Source organism: Grus americana, chromosome 22 (assembly GCF_028858705.1).
Source record: "Grus americana isolate bGruAme1 chromosome 22, bGruAme1.mat, whole genome shotgun sequence".
Lineage (NCBI taxonomy): Eukaryota > Metazoa > Chordata > Aves > Gruiformes > Gruidae > Grus > Grus americana.
The window spans coordinates 510,999-524,362 of NC_072873.1; the positions used below are offsets into that span (position 1 = coordinate 510,999).

The 13,364-nt window shown below is 44.1% G+C and overlaps 1 protein-coding gene across 15 annotated transcripts in view; it reads left to right on the forward strand.

The window, feature by feature from the left end:
- TANC2 (tetratricopeptide repeat, ankyrin repeat and coiled-coil containing 2) overlaps positions 1 to 13,364 on the forward strand; it is a 250,259-nt gene that overhangs the window by 202,990 nt on the left and 33,905 nt on the right. For all 15 annotated transcript variants that reach the window (XM_054801162.1, XM_054801168.1, XM_054801160.1 and 12 more), the window contains one exon: positions 11,906 to 12,014. In XM_054801162.1, the coding sequence (XP_054657137.1) occupies positions 11,906 to 12,014 (109 nt within the window). The remainder of the gene's footprint in view (positions 1 to 11,905; positions 12,015 to 13,364) is intronic.

Sequence of the window (13,364 nt, forward strand, 5' to 3'; positions counted from 1 at the left end):
GCAGTCATCACTTCTTGTCCCATATGTGGCATTTCACGCGATAAATTAATGGTGACTTTAAAGTGTACGGGGAACGCTCATGCTCTTTGGAAGCCGGGAACCCCTGCAGACCTAACCCGACTCCACTCTTTGCCACTGGTGAAAAGGGAGTTACGATGCATATTCCCACTGCCTTGAGTGTGAGTCCATACGTACTGGAGGACTAATAAATATCTCAACTGTATAATGTGCACTAATTGCGTTATACTCTGATGGTTGATAATGAAACAGGATACATTTCAGTGATTAATAGAGAGGACCCTCTGAGATTCAGCTTTTGCACTCCTCAAAATCCTTCTGTCCAGCTCTCGGGGAAGAGCTAATATTGAGATGTTGAGCTCAGAGCATGGTAAACCCATAGCGACGATTAAGATAAGTAATGATTTTTCAGTTTATTTCTTCTAAAAGAAGCACAGCTTGCTACTGCCGCAGCTCATAGGAGAAGCCTATGAAAATTTCCTGCGTCTGGTTTGTTACAGCGAGTTTGATTTCTTTCTGCTCGCTTGGGAATTGAGAAGACATGGCAACTGTATGGGCTGCTCCCAGAGTTCATCGTCCGATGCTGCAGAAATGGACCGTTAATGTGAAGCCTGTTGACCTCGCCATGTCGATACGTAAAGAGTCAGGTTGCTGGGGCTGACTTTTTCCCCAGGAGAAGAGCTTTGAAGTGAAATGTGGTTTTGTGAAGCTGCTTTTAATTGACTTACCCTGACAGAGTGTCCAGGTGTGAAGACGTTACGAAGGAAATTGGGATAATGGGTCTCGTGTCTGTGGCACTGCAGCTGGAGTAATTTTCCTCATTTCATTAATGAGAGTGAGTTCCCATGTTCTCAGAAGCACAGAAAAGAGGGGAGAGGAAGAACACGATGTCCAGAAATTATGACATTTTTCTACACTTTTAAGATAAACAGCCGATCTCCATCCTCCAGATTTTTATGTTATCCTGTTGAGGTGCTAACCCTCTTCTTTGAACACTCGCCGTGGTTTGCTGTCCAAAGCACAGGCTAATTGGCATGGAAGGGGCATGCTATCGCTGCAGGCTGTCCCGCAGGGGAGCCCACCCAGCATCCACCGTTGTTTAATAACGGCACCAAAAAAGCGTTTGTCAGAGCGTTTAAGCAGCATTGCACTAATGACTTCCTCAGCATGTCAGTGTAGCACTATTAACCAAGCATCTTAGTTGACAAATAACGTAAAACATTTTAGGGAAAGACCCAATCCTTTGTGACTTGGTGCATGCAGAAAATGGTTATTATTGTACGTTCACTCTTACACTTGTATTTCGTAACCTAAATTCTGCTATAATGCTGTGCTGTTTTCTGCCTAGGCTTAATCAGAAACTTCTATGCAATTATTTTCCAGGCTTTTACAACGCTAATAAAATGTTTTATCCCTGTGCTGCTGATGAAGGGACTGTGAGAGAGACAGAAGTGCATTGATTTGCTTTGGCAAGGCAGTAAAAGACTTGTAGTCAGATATGGACCCCAGAAGTGAAATTGCTCTATCCAGATTTAAGTATCAACATCTGAGTTACTTGTCTAGACTTGGTTTATAGTCAGAGGAGAGAAATTAATTTCATCATGAGCTAAAAGGCTAAAATAGGTCAGATGAAGAGTGCCTGGGAAGTGTCGTCTCCTGTTGATTTATGAAGGGAGCTCGGGGTGACGGGCTCACCAGGAGATGTCTCCAGTATTGACAAATAAAACTGGATGGGATGAATTCTGTCCAGGCTGTTCTTCTAACCAATACACAGGGTTTCGAGGTAGACTCACAGATTTTCTTTTTGTGTACAGGAAAACTAAGGAAGGAAAAAAATACTCTCTATGCTGTTGCACACATATGACTCTTAATTTGGGCTTTTGCTTCTCAGGGCGGTACTGGACCACCCGGCGTTGTGCCTGCTGGTGGTGCGTGCCGTGTCATCGCTGCTCAGTCTGGAGCAGGGTAGAAACAGGCTTTTTGTCCGCGCTGCTCAGGGAACTTCCCAGCATCCGCGGGACCTTAGCAAAATGAAGCATTCAGATCTTCACCTCAAGCGCTTCACCTCTGGCTTGGATTCATCTCACATAATTTGGATGCTTGCAATCCACGCATCTTTCCGCAGGCAGTCACTCTGAGTCCTGCAGTACGTGAAGCAATGCATCTGGCCTGTTTCTGCCGTTGGGTGAATCCCACACGCCATCCCCTCCGCTGCCTGGAGGGCGGTCCAGGGCGACTCGCTCAGGCACGGACATGCCGCTCCCGGGGAGGTGACCTGCGCCGTGCTGCGACTCGGAGAAATGGGACGCTGCAGAGGTGATGCCTTCGGCGTAGGTTTGCCTCTGCTTGCTGAACTCTGGAAGTGCAGCCCGAGGTGTTTCTCCCACCCGGAGCTGCAGTGTTGGTAGGCAGAGCTGGGCTTTATTAAGGCCAGAGTGAGCATAATGAAGAATGCTTTTTGTCTGCAGAAATTAAACTGTTCCTTAAGATGACGAAGGCTCTATTCTGCTTCTGACTCCTTGCTGTTGCACAGATGTTTGGTTAACTGCACTTACTCTGTGTTTTTCCATGTGATGGGGATGGCAGCTCATATTTTTCCTTCCACAGTAAGACAACGGCAAGGATAGCAGTCACCAATGGGATGATGGAGGAGAGTGTCCTGGTATAGAACTTGGGAGGAATATCCTGCACAGAGGACGTTTTCACTGCGTGGAGATGCAGAGCTGTTCTCATGGATACTACAGATGTGGTGCTCGTCTGAAATCCTCAACATCTGTGGCCAGGTTTCCAGAAAAGCTGAATGTTCAGGAATGTAGAGAGACCCGGGAGGCATTTGGCATCTCTCGAAATCAGGGTGTTGGTGCCTTGTTCAGCGATGGCACCGCTGGGCTGAGCTGGCTCTGAAACCCAAGCTTGGAAATACCGTGTGAGGAATCGATACTCTGCAATAAATGTTCTCTTCAGTGCACCAAGACTTTATCAGGCAGCTCCTGCTCATTGCATTTATTAGAAGATATCTAATAATTTGGAATATCGCCAAAAAAATAATCAGGGAGGGGTACTGGTGGCTCTGTCGCTGAGGTTTAGGGCAACTCCTCATCTCTTCTCTTCTACAAAAAACACCAAATCTGTCCCCAAAACCCCAAATAAAGGCACCCTGCGTGGATTAGCATGCAGCAGCAATCCAAACAGAAGCGTGCATCTCTAATCCAACACGCTGAGTTGCCATGGTTTCTAGCAGAGCTGTCTTTTAATACAATACAGTGTAGGTATTTTGCATTTTCCTTTTTCTCTTGGGAGGCATGCTGCAAGTGGAGACTTTTCCTACACAAAATTAATGTTTTTATATGTTACCCAGCAAAATCATAGAGTGTATACATTAGAAAAAAATAAAGGTGGTTTTTTTCATTTTGATGGAATGCTCAATCGATTGACCAATAACAATCCCCAGTCAAGAGATAATTAATTTAGAAAGTTTGGAGGAAAACAAGTTGGTGAAAATGATATTTATAAAAACTCAGGGATAAACCAGAGAGCTTTAAATGGGGAGTGGGTCCTTACGTTACACATCAGCTTCTTAAAAATTACCTGCAGTTAGCTCCTTATGTAGCTCGCTTTGTCATTATGGTGCATGGATTAGTTGACTTCCTTCCTCTTTTATATTCTAAGGTTCTGAAAAGCTCTTAAAATGCACTCTGCTTTATTGTTAGCTGAAATGATCAAGTGTTCACCAAAACTCGGGCTATGTCTTAAGTGTTTTCTCTGCATTCATGTGGGATGGATTTTACTCAGCGAAGCAAAGGTGCTATTTGAATTCAAGGGGAGGCAAAATAATGAGTTTAGGATTTATTTGAATCCCTTATATACTTACACAGAAAATTAAAAATAATGCAGTGCCCACTAGCGCCTTGTGAGGATGGAGGTGAAATAATAAGATTTTTCACAAGCGGTCGGCAGTCAGCGGCAAGCCCAGCTCTCGAGGTGCAGCAGGGAGCTGAGCGCTGCTGCTTCCATTATTATTTTGCATTGCTTTACCATTGGAATTACCTCTCTTAATGTGTTTTTCATGGCTTCGGAGTGCCAGTCTTTTAGCTCTGCTGGTGCTGTGGCTCACGCCGGGCTTTTCTGAGTGCCCGCAGGTACAGGTACGCGCCAGCACTCGGAGCATCGGCAGAAGCAGGAGGGATGCGTTGTCGTTTGCTGTTGTGCCGTCTCCAGCTGCGGGCTGATGCCACGTCACCCGAGTGCACGAGGTCGGGTTTGTCCCTCGCCCAGCCTGCTGCCCAGTCGTCTGCGCTTGTGCACGGCCTGTGCTGAGTTGGTATAATGAATTACCAAATCGCTGGGGATCTGGTGTTTTAAGATCATTTCCACAGCTCTAATTTTGGCAGAAGTGTGGAGCGTGGTAGAAGCGGTGGCTTACCTGTGATTTGGGGCAGGGCTGTACCCATAGTGTAAGAACAACGGTACAGTGTTTCTCGCTCTTTTAATTTACTCCTCAAGCGGACCGTAGTGAGTGCCAGATTTTTTAATCACAAAGATGAATCCATTGTGATGTCCTCCACTTAACTGAGGGGCAAACAATCTGTTCACCAAGCGGTAGAGACCTGATGGAGTGCTGACTCTGAGAATGCAACTTCTAGGCTTCCCATATGACTTCCAGAATAAAGTTTTCTGACTCCATTGCTTGTACCCTAGTACGTTTTGAAATGTAAAAAGAATGGGCAATAGCTCAACAAAATATATATGTAGGAAACTTATTTTATGAATATGTCCACGTCACCAGCATCTCTAGATGTTAACTCTAATCTCATGCAGAAATACGGAGCTAAAAAATAAATTATTAAAGCCATTGGTTGGGCATCTGAGCGTCAGAAGTTAATGCTTGTGTAATACAGGGCTCAGGACGGGGTGCGTGCAGAAGAGAAGGAAACTTGAACTCGTTCACGTGGTGGCTCTGTGTCTAACGAAGCAATGAAGTGGCTTCGCTGCAGAATTTTCCTCTGAAATTTGGGCAGGGCTGCAGCTGCAGCATCAGTTGGAAGAGAAGAGGAGAAGTGGGAGACAGATTATAAATCATGACAGATGAGATGGAGACCAGATGTGATCGCTGACACCATAAAGGACATCAGCAGAGCAGCTTGTTTTAACTGGCTCATTAGACATGCAACCTAAGCATTCGGATGCGGGGGGGGGGTTGAATATATTTAGTGTCTTGAGTTACTGTCCTCATAAAAATCTTTTCTTTTTCTTTTCTTCTGTACCGTAAACTTCTGTATGCTGTACCATTTTCACATCTAAATGGAAGAATGTATTCACGGAATAATTCATTCTGTGGCACTGAGCCACCGAGAAGAGAGAGGTGGAGTTAATCGGAGGCAATATCAATGCTGACTGAAGAAATAGATGTTGCTTAATTTCTTCCTGTTATTTCATTCCTCAAATCTTAAGACCCACTTACGGAGCAAAGCCACCTTCCGACAGTTCAGGAGAGAGCAGCCCTGACTTGGTTCCATCTTGCTTCTTACGTGGTCATTTACTCCAGATCAAAGCGGCAGTAAAGCACTTCCAAATCACGTTCCCCATTCTTCTGTAACCCATCTATTTTAAATTACGTCAGGTTGAATGAGAACAGAAAGTGTATCACCACTGGTGTTTTGAGATCTTCTCTGTATGTTAACTGTGTAGTCACTGGAGAGCTTCCTGAAAGATCTTGTTATTCATTTTACCCATCCAACATATTTATTAAATATGCCAGCAGTCTTTTCACACTGCTCTTGGACAGCACTTCTTTTCTCTGAATATAAAGTAATCTGTTCCTGGCAACTAGCAGATTTTGTGAAAAGCCTTATGAACTGAACGGAGACAAGGGAATTGCATCTTTACTCTCTGGATCTGGTTTTTTAAATCTCATTAAGTCAGGGCCCGTAAGCATTTGGAAATGCTTTTTTCTCTCCTTTATCCTTCCTTTTCTGTTCTATATTTTTTAAATCATTGTGAGTATCTTTTGTTACCTTAAATCTGAAGGGTGCCATCAGAGTTGTCTGGTTTTCCTCTTTGCTGCTTCTCTTGGCAGTCCCCGGCGCCCGGCTGCAGTTGTTTCATGTAGCGTAGAGGTTCTTCAGGATCAGCTCCTGACATGGAGGCAGCTCTGTTATCCTGGGTAAACTGCAGATGAACTCTTTCTGTCTGATAGCCAAGTATGTAACGTAATCGGAGACATGCACTCCCCATCCTTGATAAAATATGGGTGCAGCACAGTTAGTACCTAGGGAATTTTTAACAGACAGCCTTGAGAAATAAAAATGAGACTGGGATTGCGAGCGGATCTGCAGCGTAGTTTCAGTTTCAGCTGAGCTGCATCACTGAGGTCATTGCCATTACATCTGCCAACGTTACTTGAATAAACTTTCTACCTGAATGATACGGCTGTGGATGCTGTTAATACCACACCAGAGGTAAGGAGCTTTCCAGCTTATTCAAAATTAGGAGTCATTAAGCACAAATGCTCTAAAGCATCTCTTAGCGCTGCAGATCTTGTTAACTGCTGCTTGTTCCTCTCCTGGCTGCCTCTCACGCACGCTCGATCAGCCTCCCCTGCCTGCCTGGGGCCGAGGACGTGGGGCAAGGCAGCGCTGGCTGCATTTGGAGCTTGCGTTTCTTGAGCACATCCCTCTAGACGTGAACGGGATTGGAGCTGTGCAGATGGTATTGGTTTTACTGGTGTTCAGTCACACCCTGGCAATGAAGAAACATCCAGCGAGCCGATTGATTTTATGAGATGTCAGAAACTTTTAAGTCCTCCATCACCAAGATGCTGTTACTTAAATTAAAATTACTCTTAAGGATAGGCCAGATGCCGTTAAGTGATTCCATTTCTGCTTTTCAAATGCTCACAGAGTGGTTCGTGTAATTCTTTAGCTCTCCTTTACACAAATCATGGGTTTGCTGCTTTTACTGCTTAGACTACACGAGGCCGTGGGGAATGGTAACGAAGCACTAAGAGTTAGGACGATGACTGGATATGGATTTTTTTTTTTTTGTGCAGTGCTTTGTCTCCCGTAAACCAGAAATAGTCAGTTGAGCACTTCTGCTTGGCGGCAGTAACATCATGGTTTGAAATATTAAATTATGATCAAACCTGCTTCAGTGAAACCGGGTTTCTGGACTTGGTATGCAAGGCTACGGCTCGTGCATCTGTTGGCGCGTGGGTTGAGCCATACCCGCACCGGACTTGGTTTGCAAGTCTAACCTACGCACCTATTGGTGTATGGATTGAGCCTTATCATCTGTACTATAAACAAGTATGCTTAGATAATCATCTATAGCCCCCTTTAGCCTGGAAATCTCATGTTTAATACCCAGAATGATGGATTTCTAGTTTACGGCTGAGGCCGTTAGGTGTTCCTCTGTGCGATGAACAGTCGTGATTACAGTATGAGTGGGTCAGTGCAAATAAGACAACTGTTGGGTGAAGAAAGCAAGCAGGAACTATGCTGGCACAGGTTTCTTGTCCCGCTCATCAGAAAGTATGTCTGCAGTTTCCTAAAGCAGCTAGAATTGGTAGCACGCTGCTTCCGTGTCCTTGGTTACTTCTAGGCAGGTTGATGGGTTTTGATCAGATGCTCCATAGCTTGTCTGACTGCGATGAGATCTGACCCGAGGGATGGAAGGATTTTTCTTGGCTTTGAACTTGGCTGTCCCAGATAGCTCAGCAAATTAAACCACTTTTTAATTCTGTAGGAAAGAATATCGTGTGCTTAAGAGCGTTCCCTGTTTTGTTTGAATTTTCTTGTATAATGTTAATTCTTTCCGAGTTAATTCACGATTATAACATCAGAGGGAAACTATGTTACAAAAGTCAATAAATCAATTTTGGTGATTAAATGATCCTACAAGAGGAGCTCACTGAGCTGAGCTTGGCCTTTCTGCAGTCTGGACAGACTTCCTTCGGAAAGCGAAGGAGGCTCCGGGCTTTGTCAGAGCAGACGTTATTCTCTGTGCCGAAGTTATAAAATTGCACTCTGCAGAACTGAATAAAATATGAATACGCGTCTCTTGGAAGGCCAGATTTGCTGGGCACAGTGTCAAATCTCTGGATTTTGGAATGTTTTCATGGGATTAGCTGGAAGAATGGAGATGTGGGTGTAAATCAGGGAATTTGGACTTTGGTGAGTTCAGAAGTAAACGGGACTGATTCTGACATGGGGTTTTTTGCCTTTTGCCCCGGTAGTGCAGTGCCTTACACTAAAGTAATTTTACACCCTTTTAAATCTCTCTTACTTTCCCTGAGGGATAGAAGAATATAGAAGAAACACAGATCTGGGAGCTTTCAGTATTTTCTTTTGTGTTTCCCCATGCTCCATCACAGCCCTTTGGTCACGCAGGTATTTTATTAGTGACGCCTCGTCCCCGTCCATCTGTGGCACGAGGAGGGATGTGCTTGAGGGACCAACTCTCTGCATTGCCTTGCTCTGCGCCCAGAGCTATATGTGCCTCAGCTTCGGGTGAAAAAGGAAGCAGATGTATAGGAACCACTCTGCTGAATCCAGCATCTCCCTTAGTGCTCATATATAGCCTTCACTTACAGCCGCTGTACGTGTGCACTGGTTCATGCTGTGCAGGGGCTTGGAAGGATGAAGAGTCATCTTTATGTCTTTATGTATACGTGTATGTGCACATGCACGCGGGCCGTTACAGGAGCCAACATAGGCAGCCTGCGAGAGCAGACAAAGGCTGCCGGAACTGAGCTGGCAGCGCTATTAATTTTTCACAAAAAGAAATCTTACATTAAAAATAGAAAAATCTCTGATGATAAACTCTGCAGTGGTGAAATTCAAAGCAAATCATTTCACTGAGTTCCTTGCTGTAGAAATCATTACTGCCATCCTCTGCTGTATTGGGGGGGAAAAAAAAAAAGAAAAAAAGCCTGTGCTGTTGGAATCTGGTTTAGCATGCAATTAACGTTGACAGAACAAGTGACTGCAAGTATTTATCAACAAGCCCAAAGCCAAGGTCTGGGAAACATTGCAGAGGTAATGTATTACTCATGAATACTGTACTATATTCTGGAATAGTTCGTACATGCCTTATTCATAACAGCCAAAGTCATGCATATAATTAAATTTAGGTAAATACCCTAGCAGCTGCAGCTGAAAAGCAGTTCAGGAGCTAACTGTGGAACCTGGGCTTGTGTGTCAGACGGAAGCTGCGCTTCATCTCTTGCTGCAAAGAAAAGCACGTTAGAAGTTTCTGGATCTTCAGTTCATGCTTAGGATAGATACAGTTACAGCTCCACTCAGAGCCTTCCCAAACGTTTTCGAAGAGTTTTCCATCAACAAGCAACTGGTATTATTTCCTCTACCACAGTGTGAAAAATGGAGGTAGAGAGGGGTGGCTGCGGGGTCCCTTAGTGCAGCCGCGATCGGATCTGGAGCAGGAAGCCTGATGACTCTCCCCAGAAGGGAAACGAGCTGATGGCTCTGAATGAACTTGCACCACCAACCTTTTAGTGGAGGTAAATGCATTGGCTCTTCTCCAGACCATAACTGCAGCATTGTGAACCTGATGAGCTATTGAGATGCGTTGAGTGTATTAGAGTGATTATAGGTTTTTCATAATCTGGCTGAACGGGGATGGATAAAATCTAGCAATTGCTGCGCTCCTTGACTTGCAGCTGTATCTAGCAACACTCGAGCTGTGTTTCGTAGTCACTTGTTTCCTTCTGATCCATTTCTCCTTTCCACGGGCCTTCCTGGAGGTTAATCAGTGTAATGAGCAAATGCATTTGTCTTGTCTCCTTTAAAAGGCTCTGATCTGATGTTCTCCTCCCACTCCAGACATGGGGAACAAAGAGGGGAAGAGCAAGAGGAAGGCAAGGCAACAAGCTGTAGACAACTTAAGGTGCTACGGCCACTTCTAAGGCCCTTCTGTTTCCCCAGCTTTTTGTGTTTCGTCCCTTCTGTTGGGACTATATGGAGAATTCTCACAGCACGGACGCGTGGAAATCGGTGGCACTGCCCTGCGCACAAGGCACCCTGCCTCATTTTAAGCACTCAGCTGAGGCATCTAAGCTACATCTTGATGAGCTGAGTCACCATCTGGAGGAGTTTCTCCTTCTCCAGTGACGGGGAGCGGGGAGCTATGGGATCCCGACGCAGGCACCTCGCCATGTGCCAGGCCAGGGTGTGGAGAGGAGCTTGGCAGGCAAAACGTGCAAAAAAAGAGTTTTTCTTCAGTTTCTTTTTAAGCTTAAGTCACCCTAAGAGTGAAGGGTACTATCAGTCAATAAAAACGTTTCAGACAACAGTTTATTATTGGAGTTGATGGTGCCTCTGTAAATTTAGTTGCATTTTGGAGAGAGGCACAATGGCATTAGTCACCAGCGAACGAGTTTATTACATGTAAATGGGACGCGGTGCTCTTTCACCTATCAAGACCCAGGGGTCAAGTCCTGCCTTGTAAGAAAAAGGCATTTTGTTTCCCATCCCGCTCCTCCAGCGGGCACATGGCCACATCCTACCAGTACCACGAGGTCTGGCAGAGCATCATCGGGCTCCACTCAAATGAATCCGTGTATTATCGGTCCAAAAAGAGGTTCATTGGCAGGGTTTGGGGGAGGCCTTGCCAAACACCTGGCTATAGCATTACAAGTCTTTCACTTTTATTCCGAGTTTATTTTGAGACGGGGTAATCATTCTCCCTGGATGGAGATGGCACTGGTAAATCCCCACCGTTGTGAAAACTTCTTGTCTTCTGTAATGTTTACTTGCAAAGCACTTTTCGGCTTTACCAAATAGTGATGAGCTAATAATGTTCCCTGTCCTTAAAAGCCCTTCTAAAGCCATGGTTGAGATCCTATTTTATTTTCTTTGGCTGAAAGGGCTTTGATTGTTTTTATGTGTGGACACATTTTTATTTAGTTCCGGAACTGAAGTGGGTTAAAAAGGACTCCCTTGGGAGTACCCAGGGGCTTAAAGAAGAATATGAATTTGTTGACAAAAACCAAAAAAACTGCAGGTCCCCAGACCACTGAGGTCCACGCACGGACCCTCGGTGTCCTCCTCCCCTGCCTGCTGGGTCTCCTGCTGCTGCGTCCACGCGTGCCCGCAGGGGCAGGTGTTTGCCGATCTCATCCAGAAATGGTTTGCAGTACTTCACGTTTTTGCACCGCGCGTGCTTTGTGCACGTGCGGAGAATCAGCTTCTTGCATCTTGCAGAAGACTCAGCCATGTTGAACTTTTGGTGTTACAAGCTGGAAGTTTGGATGTTTAAAAATGTCAGTAAAAGTCATAGTTAGCAAAGGAAGTTACTGTTTCTTTTATTATGTTTTGCCTTAAACAGGGCTCTGCGGATAGCTCAGTTAATTTGCTTTGGTTGTCAACCTGGTAGGTCGTTGCCAGAAGCATCTTTATTACTGGAAAAGCTGGAGAATGTGTTTAGAAGGAGTTTTACATGGAAATAAAGTTGCTTCACTCTGCAGGACGTGTCACAGGGTGGAGAATGTAGTTGTCATTTAAAGGCTGTTTTTTTAAAGTGTGGGTTTTTTTAAATGACTTCAGGATTAGTGGCATGCTTTCAAAGTACGGGTCTCCCCTGGAAAATGACTATAAAAGTAGTGCTTCAGCTTTGTGAAACTGTTTCCAAATTTACGTCTGCTCATAGAAAATATATTGTTGTATTTTTGCTATCCTACAGTGTTAGGGGTTCTTTGAGCTATCAGTGATCACCACTGATAGAGGATGCAAGTTTACAAGTGAGAATTAGTCCAGCTCTGTTTCCTGAAGCTGGACAAGGTTGGAGGCTTAGCAGAAGCAAAAATTGTTGTCAAAAGTTGTTTTATTGGTGTAACAAGCAAATACTAACATACTCTTTCTTCTGGTTTCAGGAGTGGCCACACATTACTTGCCTTCTGGTTTTCCCGTCAGGAAGGAAAACTAAATCGACAGCAAACTATTGAACTGGGACATCACATTCTCAAAGCACATATTTTTAAGGTAACAAAAATTAAAATGAAGACTTATGCCAACTTCATCCCCGCTGCGTATAATCTGCCAGCACTGGCAGCGTTCAGTCTCTTCTTGTTTTAGGGTTGCTGTGAGAAGTGTGATTGCTTCAGGCTGCTGAAACGTGTAGAAGTGAGCTTTAGAAAACTGGCAGTGGTATATAAGAACTCCATGAAATTAAACCATCCTTCAGACTGTAAATTCAGCAGATAGCCTCCTCACCTGAAATTACTCTTCTACCTACCATAAGAGGTTTCTTCCCATGTAAGATGAGTTCCTGTAACAACAGCTATAAAAAATAAATCATTTAAAAGGAGTGGTTTTGAAGAAGCCAACCCAAAATTTAGGTTGTAAAGGGAAAATGTTATGGGCGTTAAAATCTGATGGTCGGTCCGTTTTACTCTTCACACAGACATTTAAGACCTGGGTAATTGAAAGGCAGGCTTGGATGTGAGCATCAGTATGACCCATCAACTATCATTCTTGGCCTCTTGGCCCATACACCAGGAGATGGAAACGAGAGGATGGATTTGTAAGGTCACAGGAAATACAAAATTTCTTAAAACTGTTAGGATCTGTGGGTGCTTAACACTGGTAAAAATGAGGCTGTATTTTTGTCTGGTCTAATATGATTTTATAGACTTAAGAACTTCAGGACTCCCATCAGCATTTCTAGAGCAAACAGAGAGCTTCTGCCTTCTGTCAGTCCTGATGGATTTATTAATTGAGTTCCTTGTGCCGAATTCACCGTCAGGCGTAGTAGCAAAGTCTCCTCATTTGGGAAAGCGATGGCTGGAGCCATAGGGAAGAACCCCAGATCGGCGCCTTACCCGATCAGTGTATAATTTTCAAATTTTGAGTTACGTTCCCAAGGCCAAATTCAGCAGTGAGTTTACTATTCAGCTGCCATTTACATCTAAATCTGGTTCCAAATCTTCTTCATTTCACACTTCCACGGTAGAAACAAATAACAGGGTTTCAGGCTCTAAACAACTGACAATTTTCATTAAGTGGACAAGTTGCCTGTAGATTCAAGATTTAATTGAGCAATATTTACAATAGTAGAAAATGCCAATTAGCATATGAAAAATGTCAGTACAGCCTTCTGTTTCTAATCGCTCGGCAAAATCCTTGGGTTTGCAACACTGCGGTAAGAATAGTATGTCTCGGTGACGGATAAGCATAACAGTATGTTATTTAGAAGTACGATAAAGTTTTGAATGGGTTTGGATTAGCTGGATTAGAAACACTGTAAAACTTAGTCTTTTGCTTTTCCTTGAATAGATTTATTTTTATTCCATTTTTTAACAAGTGTTTACTGAGGATTTGTGAGTGTTTACC